Here is a 24540-nt window from a genome sequence, read left to right as displayed (position 1 = left end):
AATACCAAAAATATTCAAAAAGTATGTACAATGTGCATCATACATACTCATCATTAAAACAATATAATTAATTATCCAAAGATCTCTAGTTTATTTTTGAAAATAGTATTTGATAATTCAATACAGACAGGTTAGTGAAGTATCACTCAATCATTATAGCAAGGGTGATTATGTATAGTATAAAACAAAACTTTCTAACCTTAACAACAAATTTTCTAAAAGATCACGTAAGACCAATTTAAACAAAAATGAAAACAATTCATGACACAGAAATTAAATAACATTATTTTAACTAGAAAGTTTACGACTAGGTTAAGAGAATTTTTTGTCTTTAGGAAGAATTAATTTACATCAATTTTATTTTATGACAGACTTTTTAAAATTTTCTGAACAGGCAGACATAGCTTCTGAATTTTCTGAAACTTCTAAACAGAATCACCCCTGCGTCATACATAAGAAAATAAGGAATTGATAATTGTGAGTACATTGGTTGCTACGATGCAAAAAGTCTATTGCTTCAATGTACCATAGATCATTAAAAAATTCTCACGAGAACAAAATTTGCAATATAAAACAACGTGAACAGCATGATTTTTTTGGCACAAAAATTATCCATGTCTTTGGCTGTAAAATGTACAATGGATTTTCATCTCTTGAAAATGAATCCAATAAAAATGCTTGATGAAGATACATATGTTCGATGAAGATTTATTCATCCCCTAAAATTATTCAGCATGCAGAATGCACCATAATAAAAAGCTTCATAAAAATAGAATCTTTTTTTTTAGCATAAACCATGCAAGTTAATAACATTTGTTTATTTTTATCAAAATGGCAGAACAACATGGCTCAACAAATTGCATTCAGTGCTTTTGTTGCTGAAAGATGATGCCCCCCCCCCCCAAAAAAAAAAGAAAAAAAAATCTTATTGAATGATTTCATGATCATATTAATTGTTAAACACAAGTGTTACCTTCATCCGAATTTGGAAATACCATCAGGAAAGAGGATTGAGATTCCTCTTTCTGCATCTTTTGTTCCTGCAGCAGATTACATTTTTCTTCATTCCCCAAAGACTCGGCTGAATCACTCAGGGCGTGTGCTTCACTCGGAGACATGGGACTGGTCGGGGATTGCGAATGCGATCGAATACGTTTTTTCCCTTGGTACCTTTTGGCTCTGCGCTCCACAGGAGATTCTTCTCCAGTTGTCTGTGAGACTAGTTTCTGTTTCTGTTAAAAATAAAAATGCATCAAAGTGTAAATGATTTAGTAACCATATACACCCTATGACTAAGGAACTCTAAATTATGTATATGTATGATTTAGTGATACTGTTTAATAGTTATTTAATTTCATGATCAAGATATAGATTTATAATAAAATAAAATGATACAATTTAAAAACTATTTGAAAGCTATTGCTCTTTTAGGGGCGCACATATAATATCCAGACGATGTAAAAAATAAACCAACATAAAATAATGGGGAAATCTCATCTTAATACACATGTCATGAACTAAATAATGCACTATAGATACAAAATATGAAATGCATAAAGAAAATGAGAAATATTATACTCACACACATATATTTATAGAAAACAAACAGGGTTTTGTTTATTTACTTTTTTTTTTCTTTTTCTATGTAGAGTTTATAAGTAGAAGAGTTCATTCTCAATTTCATTTTATAATTAGATAAGGCCAGTCTTAATCTCATCTCTTATTTTACAAAACTTCAGATAAGTAAAATCAACAATATATAGGGTGTTCCGTTTTAACCTGCAAGACCTTTTTTTTTGCAACCGTTAGTCCTAGATGTATACTTCCATTTGCAAAAATGTTCAAAATCAGATGCAGAGTTAAGATATTGAAAGTTTGAAGAAAAAATAAAAATAAGTCAAAAATTACAAAATTTAACTTTTTATACTGGCCCCAGGTCCCCTAACTTACATTTAAGGAAATAATCTCCATTGAAAAATAATTCCAACACAAAAAGTTTGAAATTAATACAATCAATATTCACGAGATATGAAGCTTTGCGTTTAATGACTTACATCACTTTCACTCGCTGTTAATAACCTCTTTTGAGGGAAAATATAGCCGTTAACAAGTGTTTAGAATTATCTGTGAGCATAGAGTGGTTTTTTCAAACTGTTCAAGGTTTTTTAGTATGTTTTTTGCATATCACGGCATAACATTTGCATTTATTTTTGAATAGCAATGAAAAATATAAACACCTTGTTTATCTTACTTTGACAACCCCGTTAATTTCTGAAAGAACGATAAGCTCCAATCTAATCTTCTGTATGGTCCTTTAAAACTTTGAACTAGAATATCTCCTTGAATTTTGGTTGCACAAATGTCAAGTTTTTTGTGTTGGTAATAGTTTTCAATGGAGATTATTTCTCTAAACATTAGTTAGGGGACCTAGTCCCTGTATAAAAAGTCAGATTTTGTATTTTTTGACTCATTTTTATTTTTGATTCAAACTTTCAATACCTTAACTGTGCATCTGATTTTGAACATTTTTGCAATTGGAAGTATTCATCTAGGACTAATGGTTGCGAAAATAAAGGTCTTGTAGGTTAAAACGGAACACCCTGTATATTACAATGCATGAATCAAAAAGCTGCACATTTTCCAAGGAGAATTCAATAATACAGTTGTCATTGTTTTTAAAGTTTACAAATTTGATTTGTCTCCAAAAAATTACGCATTTTAAACTACTTGCACACGTTGGGAAATGAAAAAAAAAAGTTAACTCTCCGTAGCTCAAAGTTTCAAAGGACCTGCTAAAACCTTCGAATTATTGTTAGTTTTAATTATGGGAAGCTCTCACAGCCTTCTCACGAATGAAAACTCGGAGGTAAAGGACATATTTGAGTTATAAGGTTTCGAGTTATCATGAGTTGACTGAAAATACTTTTTCTGTTTTCATCAATTACACGCGATTTTAGATCACAAAATGGCTTACATTCTGTTTCTGAATAAAAGCCACTTCAGGCAAGATATTTGGATTATCTTCCTCAGTGAGTGCAAGTTGAGGTTTGGTAGGAATCATGGCGATCGATTCTCCACCACTTTCGCCCTCTTCCTCTGCATGTGCGGCCCACCCGGCACCTCGATGAGATTTCCTGTAGCGAAAAGTCTTGCGGCTCGGAGCACCCTGTCTTTGGAGGCGATGTCTCGGCATGTGCGAATCTGAGTCTGGATCGGGAGATTGTACCTCACCCACTGGGCTCGTAGGACAAGAAGGCGGTTGACTGGATGAGTCATCTAAATAACAAATCGCTTTTGAGAAAAGAATTTAAAAATAATTAATAGTATAAAATGCAATATCAGTTAGCAGTAAAAGATTAAAATACGCTTATAGTCAAATTGGCTTGTAGCAAGCCCTGTTTTAACAATGGGCTAGATTTAAAGAGGAAAACAGAAATGGTTGTAAAGTTTTAAATCAATCGGAGCATAACTCGGGCTGCAGAGTCAGAGAAAAATGACAAAATCCGCCTCTGACTCTTTTCCCCCAAAATCAGTCTGACTCACACTCCCCAAGCACTGGCAGAGTTGCAGACTTTGAGGGAAAATAACCGACTCTGGCTCATGTAATTTTAAACCTTCGACTCCTGACTCTGACTCCTTTACCCCAAAACCAGTCTGACTTTGACTCTTCAACTCTGATTATCTAGCCCTTCTTTTACTGAGTAAACCCCACTTAAAGGAAGTAATTTTTTTATGATTAATAAAATTTTTTATTGAATTCCAGCTCAGCTTATTCTTTTTTGGAAAAATTCCTTGAACATTCCGAAGTTAACCCAAAGTTTGAGGTAAGTCATCTTTGCTAATAATAAAGCTGAAAGTCTCTCTGTCTGGATCTCTGTCTGCCTGTCAGGATCTCTTTGACGCGCATAGCGCCTAGACCGTTCGGCCGATTTTCATGAAATTTGGCACAGAATTAGTTTGTAGCATGGGGGTGTGCACCTCGAAGCGATTTTTCAAAAATTCAACTTTTTTCTTTTTCTATTCCAATTTTAAGAACATTTTCCTGAGCAAAATTATCATAAAATAGACAAGTAAATTACCAAGCTATCATAACATGGAACCCTAACATGGGCAAGATAATTGGCGAGAAATTCACCATACATTATTTGTAAATATATACAGGCAAACTAAAAGATCTTTTAATTTTCGACTACGGGCAAAGCCGTGCGGGTGCCACTAGTAAATTATAAAACAAGTCATGATGGCCTTTTTTAAAATATCAATTTGTGGGGTAGAGAAGCATTTGAAAAATATACATTTGCCGACAACCATTAATATTTCTTCCGAGATACTTCTGAGAATTTTGTAGCTCAAATTCACGCTAATTCAGATTTAAAAAAATAATGAAAGTGACGAAAATGACGAAAAATTTGAAGTTGAACTAATCTCAACATACATTAAGCATTTTATGTGCTGTAGAACTTGAAGCTTTTTTCGCAGAACATGGTGATGCTTTTCTGGTCATTGAGTATTCTTTGTCAGCAAAAACTCAAGAAAGAGACAATAAGATAGTTCAAAGGAGATAACCCACTTTTTGGAAACTGTATAGAAATAAGAAACAAATAAAACCAGACGTGGCTCCAAGGGAGGGGCAGGGGGGGCAATTGCCCCCCTGTCGGAAACGTCTTGCCCCCCCGTCGGGGAAAATTTAGTATTTCGTCGGGGAATCTGTTTGCTTTGGCAAAAAGTAGAAGTATCTTATATATGAATATATATATATATATAAAGGAAACAAAAAACCAATCCCCTTTGAGGCAAGGTTAGCCCGAGTCCGTATAACGTCGTCCAGATGGTGACAAAATATAGCTATTGCTTCGGGGGAAATGGTGTGTTTTGATCCTTGAAATTTCTGTTTGTCGATGCAGGGTGTCGATGAGCTGGTTTTGACCTCCCAGGGTGTCCACTTACAAAGAGTACCATCCCCTCCAGGGTCTTTCACCCTGCATCCCCTCCCCGTCCTTGCTTGCAGAATGCAGTGGTGATTATCGGTCAGACCTAAGGCGTCGTCATCGGGTTACGAGACAAATACGTACCGAATGACAATAGCCAGGACGAGAGGGGAGGGGAGGGGGTTGTCATCGGAGAAAAAACATGCTTCGGAGATTTTTGCTTTTCTATTACATTCGCTAAACAGCTCTTCTTCAGCATGTCAAGTGTGCAGACGCAGACGCACTCATTTTGATTTGTTTTAAAGTACTTTATTTTCACTCAGAAGTTACAAGTAAGTTATTACTATAGTTATTTAAAACTTTTCTGATTATTGTTGGATTATTCTGCATCAAAACATATCGATGAGTAAACTATCCTTTTACCTCATACAAGGAAGTGTACTAAAGTAGATTTAATTTTTTAGTGTAATGATGTCTTGTCGGCAAATGCTAAATGCAGGAAAAAAATTCTTTAGACTAATATAATAAAAGCAAATAGATGTTTAACATTTTAAATACATTTTTCTCAAAAACTTATATTGATCTTGTTTGTAGGCTACATAATAGTTTTGTGTCTGGGGGAAGGGCGAACCTTTTGGAAAAGGCAAAATTGAATAAATAAATAAATCATGTGTTAAAAGCAATTGAAAACATACATTTTGCTTCCAAATTTATTTTTTTCAGATATTATCATGTAGTCGAAACTCATGTTTCTAACTTAAAGTAAAAGCTGCGCTTAGCCCAGACCGCTGTAATCATTTGATCGGACCAAGTCCAATTCAAAAGTCAACATTGCTCCTTCGAGATCGATCAAACCAACTTACAGACTGATACCAGACTCAATCTTGCTTAATTTTGTTTTTTTTGCGAGCTATATTCTATTTTTTTTTAATACGCTTTTTTTCAAGTACTAAAATAGTGTAAAAAAGCAGTGCTGCGCAGTCAGAGTCGGACAGATTTTGGAGACAAAGAGTCTGAGTCGGCATTTGTAGGTTAAAAATTCCAAGAGTCGGAGTCATTTTTTCTCAATGCCTGTAACACTGCCAGTGATTGCGGGGTCGGAGTGAGAGTTGGAGTCGAACTGATTTTAAGGTAAAGGAGTCGGAGTTGAATTGTTTGTCGGTGAGTTGGAGGGGTGATTAAAAACTAATTGTATCGAAAGCCAATGTGAGCAAGAAGCAATGAGTTGTCTTTTCGTTTCCCGCGCTGTTTCTCTCTGTCGACTGCTGTCATTAGTTTTTCGAATCAAAAACAATTTTTACTGTGTATTACCTTAATTTTTGATATAATTTATAACTTAAAAAAAGTTTTGTTTGCCTATTTCTGTCCTGATATTTTTGTAGTTCCAACTACATCTTATAAGGCTTCAAAATGCAGAATTTTATATCTATTTTTCAAAATTTCCTCCGGGGAAGAAATCCCCGGACTCCCTACAATTGGGAATATTTTGTACTCCACTTAAAAGGGAGTCATGTGTCACTTTCTTGATAACATTTCCCCTCTTAAGGTCAATCCAACACAGGACATCAAGAAAAACACATTAAAACACGATCAACAAAAATTAAAGTATTGCTGTATGTATCAGATGAAAGAGACAGACATAGTAAAGGAGAAAAAAAATTTAAAAAATGCCTCTCTCTCTCTCTCTTACACCACCGAGAGAAACATTGTTAAAACTACAAAAGGGGCCCCATACCTAAAATAGCTTAGGGCCCCGTTAAGTCTAAATCCGGCCCTGAGCTGGAGTCGGCCATTTTCCCTCCGACTCCGCAGATCTGCAAAAATGGTCCATGTAGATAAATTTTGAGGTAAGACTTTGAATTGACTTTTTCCTCCCTTAGTCTGGAAAGTGAATTAAAACTTAAAATTTGAAAGTATGACAGATTTCAACTGGCATGTTCAATAAAAAGTTTGAAACTAATGGTTATGCATTTTCGAATTATGAATGCTTCAAAAAATTTGAAAAATAAAAAAGTTAGGTATATAGTTAATTTAAAAAAAAAGAAAAACCTTACACAAGAGAAACTTGTGCAATTAATGTTAATTACTTTGATACTTAATAGGTTTGTTTACGGCGTAATATCGTCGGCATTATGCTGAACTACCGAATGTGAAAATTGGCTCTTTTCAGGAGAGCCGAAACAATATTTTTGTCCACCAGACGCTTTAGTTATTTTCAATGTTTTGATTTTTATAAATAACATTAAGTGTAAATCTTATTGTTTGAAGTACAGAAAACTCTCGATTATCCACGAGCGAATTATCCGCGAAAGTCTCGGAAAAAGAAAAAAAAATAGTTAACTCAATCCTTGTGGTGAAAAAATTTTTCTTCAAAAACACGGATCTGAAATCAATTCGTCCCAGATTTTTTTTTTTCCCTTTTCCCACGACAAGTGCTCCTTCTCAAAAAACGTGAAAGTCGAAGCATTGTCATCGACTTCTCTTTGACACGTGCCTCAAGGGAAAGCGTTCAGCTGATTTCGGTAAAACACATGTGTTTACTGAAGATCCCTAGTTTATCCCCTAAAAGGAGCGTACGACATTATCCTTATCATCTGTTCCGATTGAGAAAGGTTAGGAAAACGCCTACAGGTCTTCTGGGAATTCTCTGATGGGGTGGTCTTTTTTGTTGTGGTCACTGTTTTCACTTCTGGGCTGTTGAATGTTATAGGTTGACGGAAAGTCAACCTCATGATTTAAATTTTAGTTTATTCTAGTTCTGTAGAGCTTGAAATACAAATATATTTTAATGCCTCATCTCTTTTAAACGTTTCCACGTTTTATTTACAATACAATCATTCTCAAGCATAAGATAATTTCTGTCTGCTTTACCTCTGGTTTTAAACCTTCTTCGCATTATCCGCGGTACCGGAGCCACTCAAGTCCGCGGATAATCGGGAGTGTACTGTAGTAATAGTCCTTTTTGAGTACTATGGCAAACCATTGAATTTGAAAAACGAGATTCGCGATTTTTCACCTTCGTTTGTTACCGAGTTTAGCATGGTGCTTACCATATTATCAAGTTTCGTTTTTTGTTTTTCTTTTGGATTACACAAAACACACACACACATTACTTTCGTTTTGTACATTCAAAAACGTAGAACCAACGGTGAGGAGTTGAAGTCGGACTGATTTTGAGGTAACGAAGTCGGAGTCAGGAGTCGAAGGTTTTAAAATTCAACAATCGAAGTCGATCTTTTTCCCTTTTTTTGCAACTCTGCCAGTTCTTGTGGAATCAGAGTCGAAGGCTCTAATTTTCCCCCAAGTCGGAGTCGGTCATTTTTCTTCCGACTCCGCAGTCCTGCTTAGAACTACTGGTGTGACTATTCATTTCAATAATTTAAATCTCGCTCACTACATTTTAACTTTTATTTTCTGTTTTAAACATGCTTCGGCGGCCCACACATTTTCCTCCAAATAGCTGTGATTTCTACGATGATATTTTTAAAAAATCTAGGAATGAAATATGTTCGCGGCCCCTATGAAACATGATCATTATTATTTATTTGATTAGCCCGGCTGCCCGCCGGCTCCATCCACCACCAGCTAGGCCTAATCGATGTAGACCTTTTATTCCCATAGAAATTAATTAAAAACCGTAAAAATTCGCACCTTTTCTAAAATTTTTAGCGAGGAGCCCTCAGTATCTTAATCGGTCACTAACCCCGTTACCAAACATGACCTACAATTGCGTTTTCGATACTTTAATTTTGAAACTTTTTCGGGGATGCACCTTGGCTCTCACTCCCTATAAAATACCATTACAGATCGAGTAAAATTTCGTTTATTGGACTTCAATTTCTTAAAATTCTTTGGGGGTGAGCACCCAAACCCTTCTCTCCTTGACATTACCGAAGATCATCTAAAATGCGTTTTCAGAGCTACAATTTCGAAAATTTTCCGGGGGAGAACCCCCGAACCCCCCTAATTTCTACACCCACAATTAAATTCCTGTTAAGTTTCTTTCTCTGCAAAAAACTCTGAGCACACATTTATAATGATTTTACATCATATTCAAATTTTTCGTCAAATTTTGATTTTCAGACAGTTCTAGTTTATTCATCTCGTGATGACCCTGTTCACAAAAACCTAGTTTCATGTTTTTCATTTTAAATTAGATTTTTTCCCCTACATATTTCATTTTATCTATTTTAAAATTTTTATTTTTTGCTTTTGATTTTTATGGGGAATTCGTGTTCTTAGACGCAAAGAATGATTAGCTTCTTTATCACCTGAATTGGGGGGGGGGGGTGTAATCTTGCAAACTAAAATTTGGCTATGCCCCCCTGTCGGGCAAGCTTGCCACCCTGTCGGAGATTTCCTAGCGCCACCACTGAAGAAAACCAAGTATATATGAATTTTATAGTTTTTTTTTTTTTTGAGCAATCACGATTGCTTATTGTTCTCACTTGACTGTTTTGATGTCCTATGATTTTATTTTCCCACCAGCACCCTCTGCAGCATCACCGTCGACCGGCCGGCCGCCTCACGATGCTGCTTCTATAGCGAAAACAGTCTCCAGGTTGCATCATTTACTTACCTACACTTACACCTACACACGCATACACCTACACATACATCTACACACAGGCATACATACACACACTCATGCCTGCAAACACACAGAAACAAACACAGGCGCACATGCATACACCCCCCTCATGCACGCACACAGACACAAACACACACACACACACACACTCATACCTGCCCACAGACACAAACACACACGCCTACATACACACACACTTGTGATTGCGAGAAACATAATTTGAATTCCAGATGTCAAAATTCAATTTTTTTTGCAGGAGCCCATTTTTTTACGAGCACTCAGTTATAGCAAGCAAATCTTGTGGTCTCTTCATGCTTGTTATGAGCGAGTACAACTGTATCAACATTCCTCTCTAAAGCTTATGAAAAAGTTATGTAAAAACTAACACAAAACAGTGAGGCACAATGATCTAATGTTACATTTAAAAAAAAATTACCACTAGCAAAAAAAAAAATCACACTTGCCATGAAGTAATCGATTTTAAAAAATGTATTTCTGTTGAATTAAAACAAAATTTTATTCAAAAAGGAATGCAATTTACTTGGATCTTGGGAGTCCCTGAGAGGTTCTTGTTCTTCAGAGTGCCTGGTTGTCCCTACGGAAGTAAGGCTGCTGCCACTGCCAACCCCACTCTTCTTACTGCCACTTCTTTTTATATGGAAAGTATTTTTACGCCATAGTCTGGGCTCAGATGTAGCAGGCAATTTCCCTGTCAGGCTTTCTATGGGCAATGAAGCGATTTATATGAATTAACATTATACACCATTAAAACATTAATCTGAATAAAATTAGAGTTATACAGTATAATAATGCGATATTAAAAAAGCTTCTCTGACACACACACATATATACATATATTGTACTTATAGGCACATATGGTACAGTGCTTATGAGTTAATATGTTTGTAAAGTCGATTCGACGCATAGAAGTGTGTTGCCAAGTGCGCCCATATGGGAGGCAAGAGGGGTTTGAGCTTCCCCTTAGAAATTAGAACTTGCTTGCTTTTAGTACTTTTTCCTTTGCAAAAATGTAAAAACATTTCTTCTCCAGCCATTGATGAATAAGTTATTAAAAATGTTAAATGTTAATGAATCTAATCTGCCCTGAAATGTGCTTCCATGGGGGAAAACATCCTGTTAAACCATGGTTAAAATATCTGAGCCCCCCCCCCCCCCTTACAATTTTACATATAAGCGCCCATGTGTGTTGCATACATACAATTTATCATGTTTCTTGGAAAATAAACTACATTAAAAAGAATGAAGATCAAAAGTTACAAAACTATCTGAACAATGTAAGGAAATACCACCAATTTTTAGGATCTTGGAATGAAAGCTTTCATTTTTGATAATATGAATTTCAAAAAAAGTTCATCCAAGCTATTATTTGTTTTAAGGCAGATTCCTGTTTTCAGTCTGAAATAATGTCAATAAAATATTGCGATTCAATTTCTTGGGGCATTGTTACATGTGTTTTATCTTAAACGAACTAATTTCCATGCAATCAACCATACAAAAAATGGCAAACCAGAATTTTGCATTTTCCTTATTTTTTTCACATAGTCAGGCTTTTAATGTAATTAATGGTCAGTAAATTAAGTAATGTATTTATTTCTTGCCTGTAGTTAAAAGGATTGAACCAAAATCAGTAACATGTGTTAATCAGGAAATTTTTTTGGAAGTTTCATCTTGTGAATAAGTCAAATCCTTTAGCTTTAAACATTGTTTTTTAAACTAAATTGTTCAAGTTTAAACGAATGTGTACAGTCATTTAAACTTGAACAATTAATTACTTATAAATGAGTGTGTACAAACACTCAGAGAGAGTTTTTAACATTTTGAAATATCTATTAAAGCAATCTGTCAAGGTTTTTACATCTGCCATACAATTTGGCAAAGTCTGGTTGCTGGATTTATTGTCCTAAACAGTTTAAGTAATTACATTATAATTGAAATCTCTTGAAATATTTATTTAAATTGCATTCCAGTTTCCTAATTATCTTTCAAACTGTTTAACGGTCGGTGGCTAAGGAGGGGTGTGGCACATATAATAGATTTTTTTTCTTTAATACTTATTACGATGCAGTGCTTACAATCGGTGCACACACCCAAAAATACGGCACATAAAGGAAGCAGCCTGCAGCAATCTCAGGGACCAACCACATGGGTCTTAGTCCATTTAAAAAAACTCAATGACTTAATGAATCATAGTCTTCAATGAATAGTAATATTAAAAATTATGTGCACACTTGAAAATATTTTTCTGTTGCTTTTTTTAAAAAAAATCCATTAGAGTGAAAACATGAATCTTTAAAGCCTCACAATTAAAAGATCAAGTAGTTTCAGAAACTGAGAGTGTATTTGACTGCAAAACATTCTAAAAATAATTTTAAAAGTTAGTTTGTATGTATTTAAAGTTTGACAGTATTCAGGACTTAAAAGAATTGTTGACCTTCAGCAGTGCTGCTATCATCTTCTGGATAAGGGTAACTACTACGTCGCAGCAATTGTTTTAAAACTTGACGGCTTCCTCCTTTGGAATTAAATTTTATACTCAGTCCCTTGTGATGTTTGCCAATGTTTGAAAATGGTCCAGAATTCACTCCTTGATCTTCGGTTGGAATTGCAGTGTCTGTTGAGAGGCGTTCTGAAAAAAATGACATAAAAGACGTCCATTAACTTACTTTTTACAAATACACTTGACACGAGCAAATGAATTAGTGAATCATAACAGATAAAGGGTATTTGACCCACGAAAGCAAACAAATTAGTATTTTCCTACCAGAGTTTGTTACAGAATTATTTTTCAGTATCCAAAAAGAAATTGTAAATTGAACAAATGAAACAAGATGCTTTCATTTTGCAGTAAGTTACCGCCCTAAAGCCAGGGCTAAGGCAGAAATACTTAAAATACACCGCCAGCTCAGTCATTCCATCCGAGGACTGCAGTTTCGTGCTTTTTAGCAATCATCAGCCCGGAATAGGAATCACATGAGCTGGAGGCGAACAATCTCTTAAGGGAGCCAAGAGAGCCAAACAAACTGGTAGCTAATGCAGAATTAGCAAACCAGATGAGCGAACGCAGCAATGGTGCAGTTCAACTCAAAGATTGATGGATGCAAAATACCTTAGCTTTGCCATCAATCTTTGAGTTGAACCGTACCATTGCTGGGGTCGCTCATCTGGTTTGCTAATTATGCATTAGCTACCAGTTTGTTTGGCTCTCTTGGCTCCCTTAAGAGATTGTTCGCCTCCAGCTCATGTGATTCCTATTCCGGGCTGATGAGTGCTAAAAAGCACGAAACTGCAGTCCTCGGATGGAATGACTGAGCTGGCGGTGTATTTTAAGATGCTTTCGTGTTTTTGCTAAAGCATTTCACTAAATGTGACTTTGAAAAAAAAAAAACTTTCCTGAAAAAAAATGTTATGAGAATCTTAATATCCAAATTTGAGCAGGGGTAAGACCAGGGCTGAAATTGATTCCATGCCATCCATTTATTCCACCATCCTGACTCGTAATCTGCTGCCCCCTCCATTCCCCTCAGAAGAAGAAACAAACTTACCTTGAGTTTGGAAACTCATTTAAAGTCTTTCAAAGGAGTATTCCCAAAATTGAAAAATCAAGCTTTTCAGAAATGCAGACTTTTTAAAATATTTTATTTGTTTATTTATACTTGTTTATTATTATTTATATATACTTGTTTATTATACTTTGTTATGGTGACAGGGGCAAATACTAGTTCAGGTAACTGACTAGAAGCCATCTAATTTTCATGAAGGGGATAAAAAAGAATATTACTTAATAAAAAAAAATTAAAAAATTCGTGAAAGAAAATTATTGTTGCTAGTAGGAAAGCTAGATTGAATACACACACACATTATGGGGGACTGCATTCCAGGTTTTATTTGTGAAAGTGATGAGACATACCCTTGCAAAACTAAATTTTTCAGTTTCTGGTCATCAATTTTTAAAACTTTGGCAGAAATATACTATAGATTTGAAATATAATGTACTATTTTTAGGTTTAACTAAACATAAACCTTTAAATGTGTATGTTTCATCCAAATTTCAACTTTTCATTGTTCTAACCACAAAAGCAAAGTTCCTCCTTAGTAATCAAGTTTCACATGTTTTTATAATAAAACCAAACAGAAAATTATATTAACTACCCAGAAACAAAAAATGTTTCATACAGTGTTTTCATTTTAAAATCACAAACTTCATAATTGAAATATTTGAATCATTCATTTTAGAAACCAGTCAAATGTCAAAATTTCTTCAGAAAACATTTATATCGTTGCATTAAATTATTCAAAAGGGATTATAATGTTTTTTTAGAAAGAAATATACCCAAATATGTATTACTTTGACTTTAAAATTTTATACTCCTTATGAAAAAAATTTTGACAGTGAAATTTTTAAAGGTTGGCGCTTGACTGGTCTCTGAAATAAACGGTTCAGTTATGAATAGAGAGATACTTTTCTCCAATAACTTACTAAAAAACAGAGGATTAGCTTTGTTTGGCATTGCACCTTGTGAAAGTTCAATTCTTGTTTCTCCTGGCTGCTCAGGCAAGTCACTAAAACCAGAATGTTCACTTCTCCTGGTCATTTGGTACAGAAAACCAACTTGCTGGGAAGTATCACTACTATGATCAGTTGACACAGTTGATTTCAAGCGCTCAACTTTACTTCCACCTAAAAATAACGAGGAAAAAAAAGAATCACTATTACTGATTACTAAGAAGAAAATAAATGAAAAACAAACGAAACTATGCTTATTAACCTTTAAAAGACTGAATTCATTCGCACCCAATTTTTCATACAGTCCCATGTTACAAAATTATTAATGGTGATAGTTCTAAAATAAGCAATTTTTAAGGGATCTAGGTTTGCTTTCTACTCTCAAGGACATGAAAGCAAAACTTCAACAAAATGGAATGGAGCAGCAGGATGGGCTCAGCAGCATATGGAACTGAAGGAAAAGCAAGGAAAAACAGTTAGGGATTATGTTCTCTTCAGGAGAAAATGTTGATACTGAAATTTAGCCCATGTAGTTCTCCAGGGAGATTAAAGAATCCCTAAATTATAAGAAAGCCACTTTTTGTTGGTTTAAAGAAACTGGTCGGAGCTCAAATAGTCTCCAGTATTGTAAGGCAAGGCATAATTTTAAGTATTTGATACAAATTCAGAAAAGGTAATTGGAGCAAAGGCTAGCAGATAACATTAACAGGAATCCTAAGAGGTTTTTTGCCCTCTAATTCTAGGAAAGTTTGAAACAGTCAAGTTGGGCTACTGGTCAATGAGCATGGAAACTTAATTCAAAATAATAGGGATATTGCCAACGTTCCAAATAACTTTTTTTCCCAGTGTATTTAACAATAACTGTATTTCAACAGTTGACATTAGCAAGACACAAGCTATTTTACAGCTTGAGGACTTAGTGTTTCCCACGGAGGACTTTTTATTTCATTCAAAAAAAAAAAAAAAAAAATTAAAGCAACTAAAGCTCTGGGGCCAAATAATATTTATCCAAAAATTTTAGTTAACTGTGCAGATGAATTAGTGGATGTTATTTTAAATATTTTCAATGCTTCTTACAACTCAGGGATAGTATCAGAGGATTGGAAGCTGGTTAAAATAACGCGGCTCTTGAAGAAAGGCTGAAGACAACTCCTCCACTTCTCTCCCAATGGTAACAAGACCTTCTTGGCTTTGGTGGGAGATGTGGAGTGACTACCCAACGCCACCCAACCAAGAAACCCAGAACATTAGCTGATTTTGTTGAAATTTTGACTATTTCAGTAAGCTCTTGAAGAAAAGGTCTAAAGGTAATGCAGGGAACTATAGGTCTGTTTAATTGCCCTTTTATGATGTAGTAAATAAGTTATGAAGTTGAGAAATATATGTCAAGAACAGGGGAGAGTAATAACATTTCATCTGTATTTTACTTTTAATACATTTTTAATTGTTACATGCAATTCATATATCTTTTATGTTTTTTATGAGTATCTTGAGAGAAAACTATTGAATAATCAAAAAGAACATTTCAATAAACAATACACAAGGTCTGGCGCATCAACATGCTGTATTTGGAAAAGGTGTTGTGAGAGTTGTGATGGGGATATGGGGTCGAAGTGTGGAATTGATTAATAGCAGTATAAGTGGGCGTATTTGTGGTAGTTGCAATGGCATGACTCAGAGACCATCATCATGAGTTGTGGAGGAGTATATTCGTAATGATAGTTTTTTGAGCACTACTTAGCAAGCTATATGAATTCAGTTCTAACAAGTGAATCACGATCCTGCTCGGCTAGAAAACTATTCATGTAGTGAAGATCACTTTACATGATTTTTCTTACACCCCAATCAAACAATTGCAGAGTTACTGAATATTTAATGCTAAAAGCTTTAGAGATTCTTGGATGGATGCTCTCACATGCTCCACATCTTTCAGCATTTTTACGGTCTGAGGTAGGTCAAGTGTATTTGTTTTCACTGTCCGTAACTCTGGCTTTAAAGTTTGATACCCAAACATGAATAGTTTTTCTTTTATAATTGGATCATGTTGGCCAAGTTGGAATCTCATACCAAATGCTACTGTGTACAGAGCAGTCATAATGAATACACTCAAACCAGGTTTTGTGCCATTTTTCTTTCTTTCCTTTTTTTTTTTGCCTTTTTTTTTTTTTTTTTTTTGAGCGGTATATGAAAATTTCAATCAAGTTGGGACTCAATTGACAAAATCATTTATAATACAAGTGTGAGATAGTATATTTATACAAAAGTGATTTTGAACCAGTATACCACAAGAAAGTTCAGGTGTTGTCAGACTATGAACGATAATGGTTATACATTTTGAAAAGTTTTTTATGTGTAAAATAAGAACATATACAAATAAATTTTTATGAATGCTTGCATGTGTATTTTATAAGTCACATTACAAAAAGAAAGTGTATACTCCCCCATAACACATGACAATACTCATTGTACCGCACCATCCCAATTACTGTAAATGGCAAGTACACTGCTGTTGATCAATACCCTTTCTGCCACCATGTCCCAAACAACACTCACACAGCGTCCTCTCTAAATACAGTAGGCTGATATGCCAGACCTATTGATAGCATTAGCACTTAAATTCCTATGATCGAAAAAATATCTAACATATCAAATACTAACATTACAGATACCTACATTGAATCATTTAATAAGAAATAAAATTTTTATAAAAATTTTAATAAAAAATAGAGATTCCACCTATTTTCCAAGATATAATATCTTCTTTCAACATTTTTAACTCAGTAACCATATCAATATATAAAGCTCCGTGACTTTTAGGAGTAGGTAAACTATGGCCATACAATTTCCCTTTAATTCTTTGCTGAAAAGAGTATTCTTGTTCATTGTCACAAATTATTTTCAACATCTGAAATACAACAGAAAAATTTGTTAAAATATTTTTCTTCAGTTTAATTATCATATCATTAAGATTGCTAGGATAAAAAAATTTCAAATTGAGTTAAACCGCAAATGGAAGTGTGATTTATAAACAAAATTGCAATTTAATAAATTTCTAAAATAGAAAATTAAAAAAGTTTTTCTAAAACTTGTAATTTATTTTAATTGTAACTTTATTTATGAAATAAGAAAGAAATATCAAATAATTACAAGGCAATAAAAGCAAAAAGCAAATTATTACTTTTCTTATACAATATTTCAGAAACTAAATATAAGCACGTCTCCATTAACTTACCTTGCATTTGATCATAGGATACAACAATATATACAATGGTGTACGATGAGTAACTGTGAAGTCAATAAAATTCCACAAACTCAAACCACCTAAGAAAATATTTATGCTAAGTATCAAACGCAAAACAAAACAAATAGATAAGGTAAATACCATTTTGAAAGAAAAGAACTTTTTTCCAAATGCACATTCAAACTTTTCTTTGTTTTAAACATATTTTACTATTGTACATTGCATTTCAAAACTGTAACTGAATTACAAACAAAATTATTTAAAGGCATAACAAATGGATTTTACAACTGTCTGAACTCTCTCTCTAAACTGATAGTAGTGGCATTTGCCTATAAACCTTAAACTACTAACAACAATAATAAACTTTTTATATGAGATGGATTTTTTAAAGACACAGTAAAATGCAAGAACAAGCAACCCTGGTTAAAAATCCGTACCATACAGAGGTATTTTTATATTGTAACTGTTATTCTACTGACCTGTTGCTTTTGTATGCTTTGAATATTGTTTTTTAATATTCTTTAATTCTTATATCTTCTCTTGAGTCTTAGAAGGCACTTGATTCTATATTAAAAGTTTTTTTTTTTTGTTAAATATTTAAATAGTAGCAATTCTTAAAATTAGGAAAATTACTACTTCAATAGCACATTGCAGATTTTTCATTTAGTTTCAAGGAGCAGGAGTTACTTTCAATGGGGTGAATAGTTTTAAACGGCATGAGGGATTGATAAATGAACTTGGATCAGCATAGTTTGGTTTGGAGCTTGCAGCTGGTCATCTCTTCAATACATGTATATTAAAAAATATGCTAGTAACCAATTTTTTTATGGTACAGGAATTACTTTTTTTGGATAGAGTACTCAAACGTTAAATTTATTTCTGTGTCACAAATTTCATCATTTAAATACCTTGCATTCTGTTTCCAAGTTCTCGAATACAGCAAGCGATTCTGTGCCAGTCATTTCCTAACTGTTTCTCAAAGCATACAATTAAAATCTTCAAACCTACAACAAATCAATAAATTAAAGGTCTTTAAGTACATAAAAAAATATGATTTAAGGCACTAAAATGGCAAAATATTTAAACACAAAATATTTAAACAGCTTTCAAGCCAACATAACAATCAACTTAATCATTAAAAACACTAAATGCATGACATTTAGCCTGTCTCAATAAATTATGACTAACATATGGACCATGACCAAAAACCAAAAGAAATAATTTTTGGTGATACAAAACTTTGATGCAGCCTAAAAAAAAAAAAAAACAAAATTTGTGGTGACATTTTATTCATGCTTTTTTTTTTTTGGACATATTTTAGTTATACAAATTAGATTTTGAAGTTGTGCATAGTTTAAGGGGGGGGGGGGGGGAGTATGAAGCAGATATTGAATTATTCCAGATTTAAATTGCTAAGTCTGTTGAAGATATATTTGTAGAGGCATGCTGCATTTCAGGAGGGCAGTACCCTGAAATATCTAGTTTTTATTGTAAAAATTATGCATATGTAATGTAAATTGGTTTCAAACCACTTTTTCTTTTGGTGAGTCCCTTCAAACTCCACAAGGTGAGTTCCCCCAATCATTTTTCCAAATACAACACTGAGGATACGAGGTGATGGAGTTGGTTGGACCCAGGGGCAGGTTGAACCAGTCTCGATTATTTCAACATTATTTATTTCATTTCATGAACAACAGTTGGCATAAGTACATCTTCAAATTCTATAATGAACTAAGATCAAAAAGTATTCAACAATATTTGTTTCAACTACTTGAATTTCAGCGTCAGTCACATAATTTTAAGAAGTCTGCAACTATCAAAAAAAAAAAACTGGTTCAAAATTGTGCGTCTAGATTAACTAGGTATTAAGATATTGTGTTTTGAAAAATGTTGTCAACTAGCTCATTAGATATTAACTTGATGATTATTAATTAGTTTGTAATTTTTTTCATTCTGAAAAAGTTTTAAATGTTTGTCAGCAACATACTAAGAGAAAATTGAAAAACATATTTAAAAAAAAAATTCCCAAGTGCATATGTATACCTTAAGATAAAGTACTAAAACATTTCTTGTTTTTTTTTTTAAAAAGTGATTTGGAGAACTATTTCTTTAAACTTAACATTACCATTTCCTCGGTCATGAGGTGATTTATCGACTCAAAAAGGGGTCTGAAAATCAGCCTGGCTGCTTCTGATGGGCTGAGGGTATAACTTCATCTTCAAAAACATAAGTTAATTCACTAAGAAAAATACAGCTGAATATTATTCCATCATGTATATAAAGCTTTTCCCTTTAATGCAAATGCTGATAACAGCACCGTTTTGAATGAGTAGAATATACAAATAGTAAATGATTTTAGCTGCAATAATAGTGCTGAAAAAGTTCTGGAATTTTTTCAGCACTATTATTGTAACAAAAAAAAAAGAAAGAAATACTTCGTATTTTTAAAATGTAATAATGTTCTATTTTTTCTGCAGGAATATAATCATTAAAAAAGCTGTTTTGACACTTTATATCTCTAATGAAACAATTTTCTTTAAGTTCAAATTATCACAGTGCACAGTATGCAGAAGTGCATCTTAAAAGCCAAGAAATATGAAACATAATAACAGAAGAACAGTGGCGTGGTAGCATCACCACAAATTTTTATTATTGTTTAAGCATTCCGCCACTATTTAAATTCAGTGTTGTTTTATCAAAATAGCAACTTTATATACCAACAAATCCAATATGAAAAAGGAATAATTTAGAGCGATTAGGCGACTTCCCAGTAGCACTACTATCTGAAGCACCTTTAGCTGTGACACTGCTTTGAGCAGGTGAAATAGGAGCCAAAGCATGAAGTACCATTGTAAGAGCAAAGGTTATGTCTGAATGCCTTAGCTTCGGCACATCTAAAAAGAAAGGACGATATTAAGTATTTAATATTCATCATAATGTTTAATTAAATAAAAGCATAATTGCTAACAACAGTAATTTCATTGTAAAGTATTATTAAAAAAATTTCATAGTAAAATATTATATATTTCTTTAATACTTTCTTTAATAATAAATTCAATAAACAATTGCCATTTTAGTATTGAAACATCAACTTTTGACTTGGTGATTTTACCTTTAATGTTCCTTTTTGCAGTTAATCGCTCCATTTTCCACACTTAATGTAACACCATCTTATTCATGAATAAAGTCTTGGCTGAGAATAAGTTATGAAAATTGTCTTAACTTTGATCTTAATATACAAACACAAAGGTGACGACCAGCAACAGGCTCTGGGCCCAGCTAGGCTGGTCCTAGTCAATTTACAATCCCCAGTGAAGATCAATGGTCCTCTTAAAACTATCTACCCCCTTGCTCATTACCACCTCTTCTGGTAAGTTGTTCCAAGGTTCCACTACCCTGCTAAAATAATAATTTTTCCTGATATCCATGTCAGTCTGAGATTTAAATAGCTTAAAACAATGACCCCTTGTCCTGTTTTTAGTGCGAAACTTTAGTCCTGTAACATCTTTCATTTTAATAAATTTAAGCAACTGAATCATATCCCATCAGTCTCTTCTTTGCTCAAGACTACATTTTTAGTATTCTAAGCCTGGAATCGTAGTCTAAATGAGCAAGTCCATTTATTAGCCTTGTAGCCCACCTTTGAACCCTTTCCAATACATTAATATCTTTCTTAAGATAAGGAGACCAAAACTGAACAGCATACTCCAAATGAGATCTTACCAAACTTTATACAAGGGCAGAAGAACTTCTTTAGATTTGTTTGAAATAGATCTATTGATAAACCCAAGCATCTTATTGGCTTTATTACTAGCTATGCTGCACTGTTGACTAAACTTTAAATTCTGACTTATTAAGACGCTTAGATCAGTAGCTTTTTCTGCCTGACTAATGACTGAACCTTGCATAATAACTAGTACACTTGTTTCCATGCCCTAAATGTAGCACTTGACATTTCCCAACATTAACAGCCATACCCCATTTATCAGCCCACTCCATAAAATGATATGTCACAGTCATGGGCGCCCATATGCAAAGTTGCAAGGGGGGGGGGTTCTCAAATATTTTCCTCGAAGTTTAGCTGGATATTTTCACCGTGGAAACTGATTTCAGGACAGATTAGAGTTATTAAAATTTCACATTTTAAATAACTTATTCATTAATAGCTGGAGAAATGTTTTTACATTTTTGCAAAAGGAAAAAGTACTAAAAGCAAGGAAGTTCTAATTTTAAAGAAGGGGGGGGGGGCCTCGAACCTCCCCTTGCCCCCTATATGGGCACCCTTGGTCACAGTAACTTTTGTGCAATGGATTACACACTTATACGTAAATTATTTAACATATTTTTAGTTGGAAATATTTATTAATTAATGTTTGGAGGTCTAGATGAAGATTATCTAATCATATCTAACATAGAAAATTCAATCATCATTACATATTTTTTTTAATAAGTAAAATAAACAAAAAATCATCAAAAGTCCTTTTAATTATCTGAATATAAATCAAAGAAAGAACATAAAAATATATAAGTTTAAATTTAAACTATCACCTTTAATGCCACTACAGATTCTAATGCACAAAGGAAGAATTAAATTCATCAAGTAAACTTCAATCTTTTCTGGACTAGAAAATGCAGAACTTCCACCACATACACTTTCTAAGGACTGAGTTTCCTGAAAATTTGATTAAAAGTCATCATACAACTATTAAAATATCAATGATAAAATTAGGACAATATTTAAAAGTTAATTTGAATGTATCAGTAAGTGAATAAGAATTATTTTCAAAACTTAAAATTCTGTAAAGGGCAAATATTCTATACAAATATGAATTAAAAGTTAAACATAAAAAAATTGCTCAAATCATTTCAAAACATAAATAAATCTCAGGGTTTCTCCCAAATTACATGAATGTTGGAGCAACAATTGGAAATAAGATAGCACATCTAATTCTAGTTTATTACTTATTTTTTAAACCATAAATTGTAAGCAAATTGTTTTTGGATTATTTTAGATAAAAAATGCAAAACTAAGTAACATATAATGTTCTGAAATGAGTTGCAGAATTTCTTTTAAAAATTGCTCAAAAATGAAAATCTTCAGACCGATTCCTTAGAGATTTACAGCTTTAAATACATTTTTACTCCTGCTTGAACTTAAATTACAAACCATAAAACGAAATAGTACTGTTCGGTAAGGATAATTATTGAAGTAATTTTCTGTACCATGGCTTGATTGAAAAAAGAGGGGGATCTAGAGTGTCAAGCAAGATGAAAAGAAAAACACAGGCTCGTGATCCGAGAGAAAAATCACAAGAATCATGATAGTAATATCTTATTTCAACAAAAGAAGGAACAACTGACTTTTCTAAAAACAAAATGCAAATTTAATAAATATTATCTTACTCCTAAAGCAATCATCTGCATGGCGATGAGACGCACCACAACTGAGCAAAAGCTTGGAGGGGGTGATTGGCCAATAGCAGCAGCAGTAGATGGTAAATTAGTGGAGCTTTCTGCATATGAGCTTGGATCACCAAGAATAATACTTTGGCAACCACTCACAAGAGACTGCAAATTAAATTAAAAGGAAAAATTAATTTGAATTTTGACATTCAAATTATGTTTTTCGCAATCACGAGTGTGCGTATGTAGGCGTGTGTTTGTGTTTGGGGGTATGTGTTTGTGTGTAGGGGTTATGTGTATGTGTGTGTAGGGCATGTGTGCTGGCATAAGTGTGTGGGTAGTTGTGTGTATGAATGTGTGTGTGGGGGGGGTATGTGTATGTGTGTAGGCATATGTGTTTGTGTCTGTGTGCAGGCATGAATGCATGGGTAATTGTGTGTATGTGTGTGTATGTGTGGGTGTCTGTATGTATGCGTGTGGGTATGTGTTTGTATGCGCGTATGTGTGTGTATGTGTTTGTGTGCGTATGTGTGCATGTGTGCATGTTTGTGCGCGTGTGTGTAGTTGTGTATGTATGCGCGTGTGTGTAGGACATGGATGCAACCTGGAGACGAATTTCGCTATAGGAGCAGCATCGTGAGGAGCCCGTCGACGGTGGGAAAAATCAAAAGACGCCAAAAACAGTCAAATGAGAACGATAAGCAATCGTGATTGCTCAATAAATATGTTTGCATTTTTTACATAACTCACAAATAAACAACGCAAAATTTCACTCAAACACATCATCATTAATATTGCAAACAATTGGTTTTAGAAAATGCACATAAAAAAAGATTTCAAAACGCATGCTCCATTAAAAGACTCAAGAGAAAAGAAAAAAAATATATGTTTTATAAAAGGTGCTAAAATAGCTGTTTTGAATACTTTAAAGTCTTTAAAAAACTTTTCTTTCTAAATATAGGGGCTACAGAATGTGTACCACTTGGATACATCAAGAATGAAATTGTTGCAGGGGTATTTTTCAATATTCAGTAAGAGTTGTATTTTCCGTTAAAAAAAAACATAAATAATAGAGGGGTTTAGCATAATAGTGTAAAATAACATATTGTCATCATTTTGCTCATTTTTCTGCTTTGATAATTATATTTATTTGACAATCAATTTAATAGATTTGACCATCAATTTGACAATCAATTTAATAGATGATATTTTCAGAAACATCACAATTTAGTACTTCTACAAAATTCCTAATAATACATTTAAAACTTAGTTAGGATCTACTACCGGTAAATTTATTTTTTATATATTTAAATCATAAAATACGCAAGCATATTCATCAGAAGTCAGTTAATGAGCTCAGGAGCATGCAGTTTCAAAAAGACATTGGATTTCAAAAGAAAATCAGTAGGTTGCTTAAGTGCACAGATATCATATACTTGGGTCAAAAGCGAGTTGCTTGTCAACTCTTTTTGTAGTTCTATTTTTGCACTTTGAAAAACAGACTTTTCAGCATACATTTTTAATTAAGAAGTACAGTATCCAATTTCTACAATGAAAATAGTAAAAACTGACTAAAAGTTTTCATTACAAAAGTTTTTTTTTTTTTTTTGTCAAATTGAGTTATTTGTATTCAGCACAATGCATAAAAACATGTGAAATGGAATATTACCTTTAGATGAGGAAGATGAACAATGTATGGATGCTTATAGAGTGTGAGGTAAACACCTAGAGAAGAAAAGTAAATAGGTTAATGAGTCAATTTTTATTTTCTTTATTTTATGCTCCCTTTTAAAAAAAAGTTATTTTACCTTTGAGCAACGATCTTGCAGCATTCCAATCAGTCAATCTCTGA

The 24540-nt window shown here is 33.5% G+C and overlaps 1 protein-coding gene across 1 annotated transcript in view; it reads right to left on the bottom strand.

Annotated features, from left to right (window-relative positions):
- Positions 1-899: 899 nt before the first annotated feature.
- LOC129235191 (protein unc-80 homolog) overlaps positions 900-24540 on the bottom strand; it is a 151876-nt gene continuing 128235 nt past the window's right edge. The window contains exons 52-64 of the mRNA XM_054868885.1: positions 24497-24536; positions 24358-24413; positions 22689-22853; positions 21834-21957; positions 20003-20179; positions 18194-18289; positions 17277-17365; positions 16781-16949; positions 14018-14218; positions 11972-12166; positions 10061-10240; positions 2975-3276; positions 900-1232 (exon numbers count right to left, since the gene is read on the bottom strand). Coding sequence (XP_054724860.1) covers positions 957-1232; positions 2975-3276; positions 10061-10240; positions 11972-12166; positions 14018-14218; positions 16781-16949; positions 17277-17365; positions 18194-18289; positions 20003-20179; positions 21834-21957; positions 22689-22853; positions 24358-24413; positions 24497-24536 — 2070 coding nt within the window. The 3' untranslated portion in view covers positions 900-956. The remainder of the gene's footprint in view (positions 1233-2974; positions 3277-10060; positions 10241-11971; positions 12167-14017; positions 14219-16780; positions 16950-17276; positions 17366-18193; positions 18290-20002; positions 20180-21833; positions 21958-22688; positions 22854-24357; positions 24414-24496; positions 24537-24540) is intronic.

This window comes from Uloborus diversus, chromosome 2 (assembly GCF_026930045.1).
Source record: "Uloborus diversus isolate 005 chromosome 2, Udiv.v.3.1, whole genome shotgun sequence".
NCBI lineage: Eukaryota > Metazoa > Arthropoda > Arachnida > Araneae > Uloboridae > Uloborus > Uloborus diversus.
The sequence above is the reverse complement of the archived record's forward strand: the minus strand, read 5'-3'. Positions and strand labels throughout refer to the sequence as shown.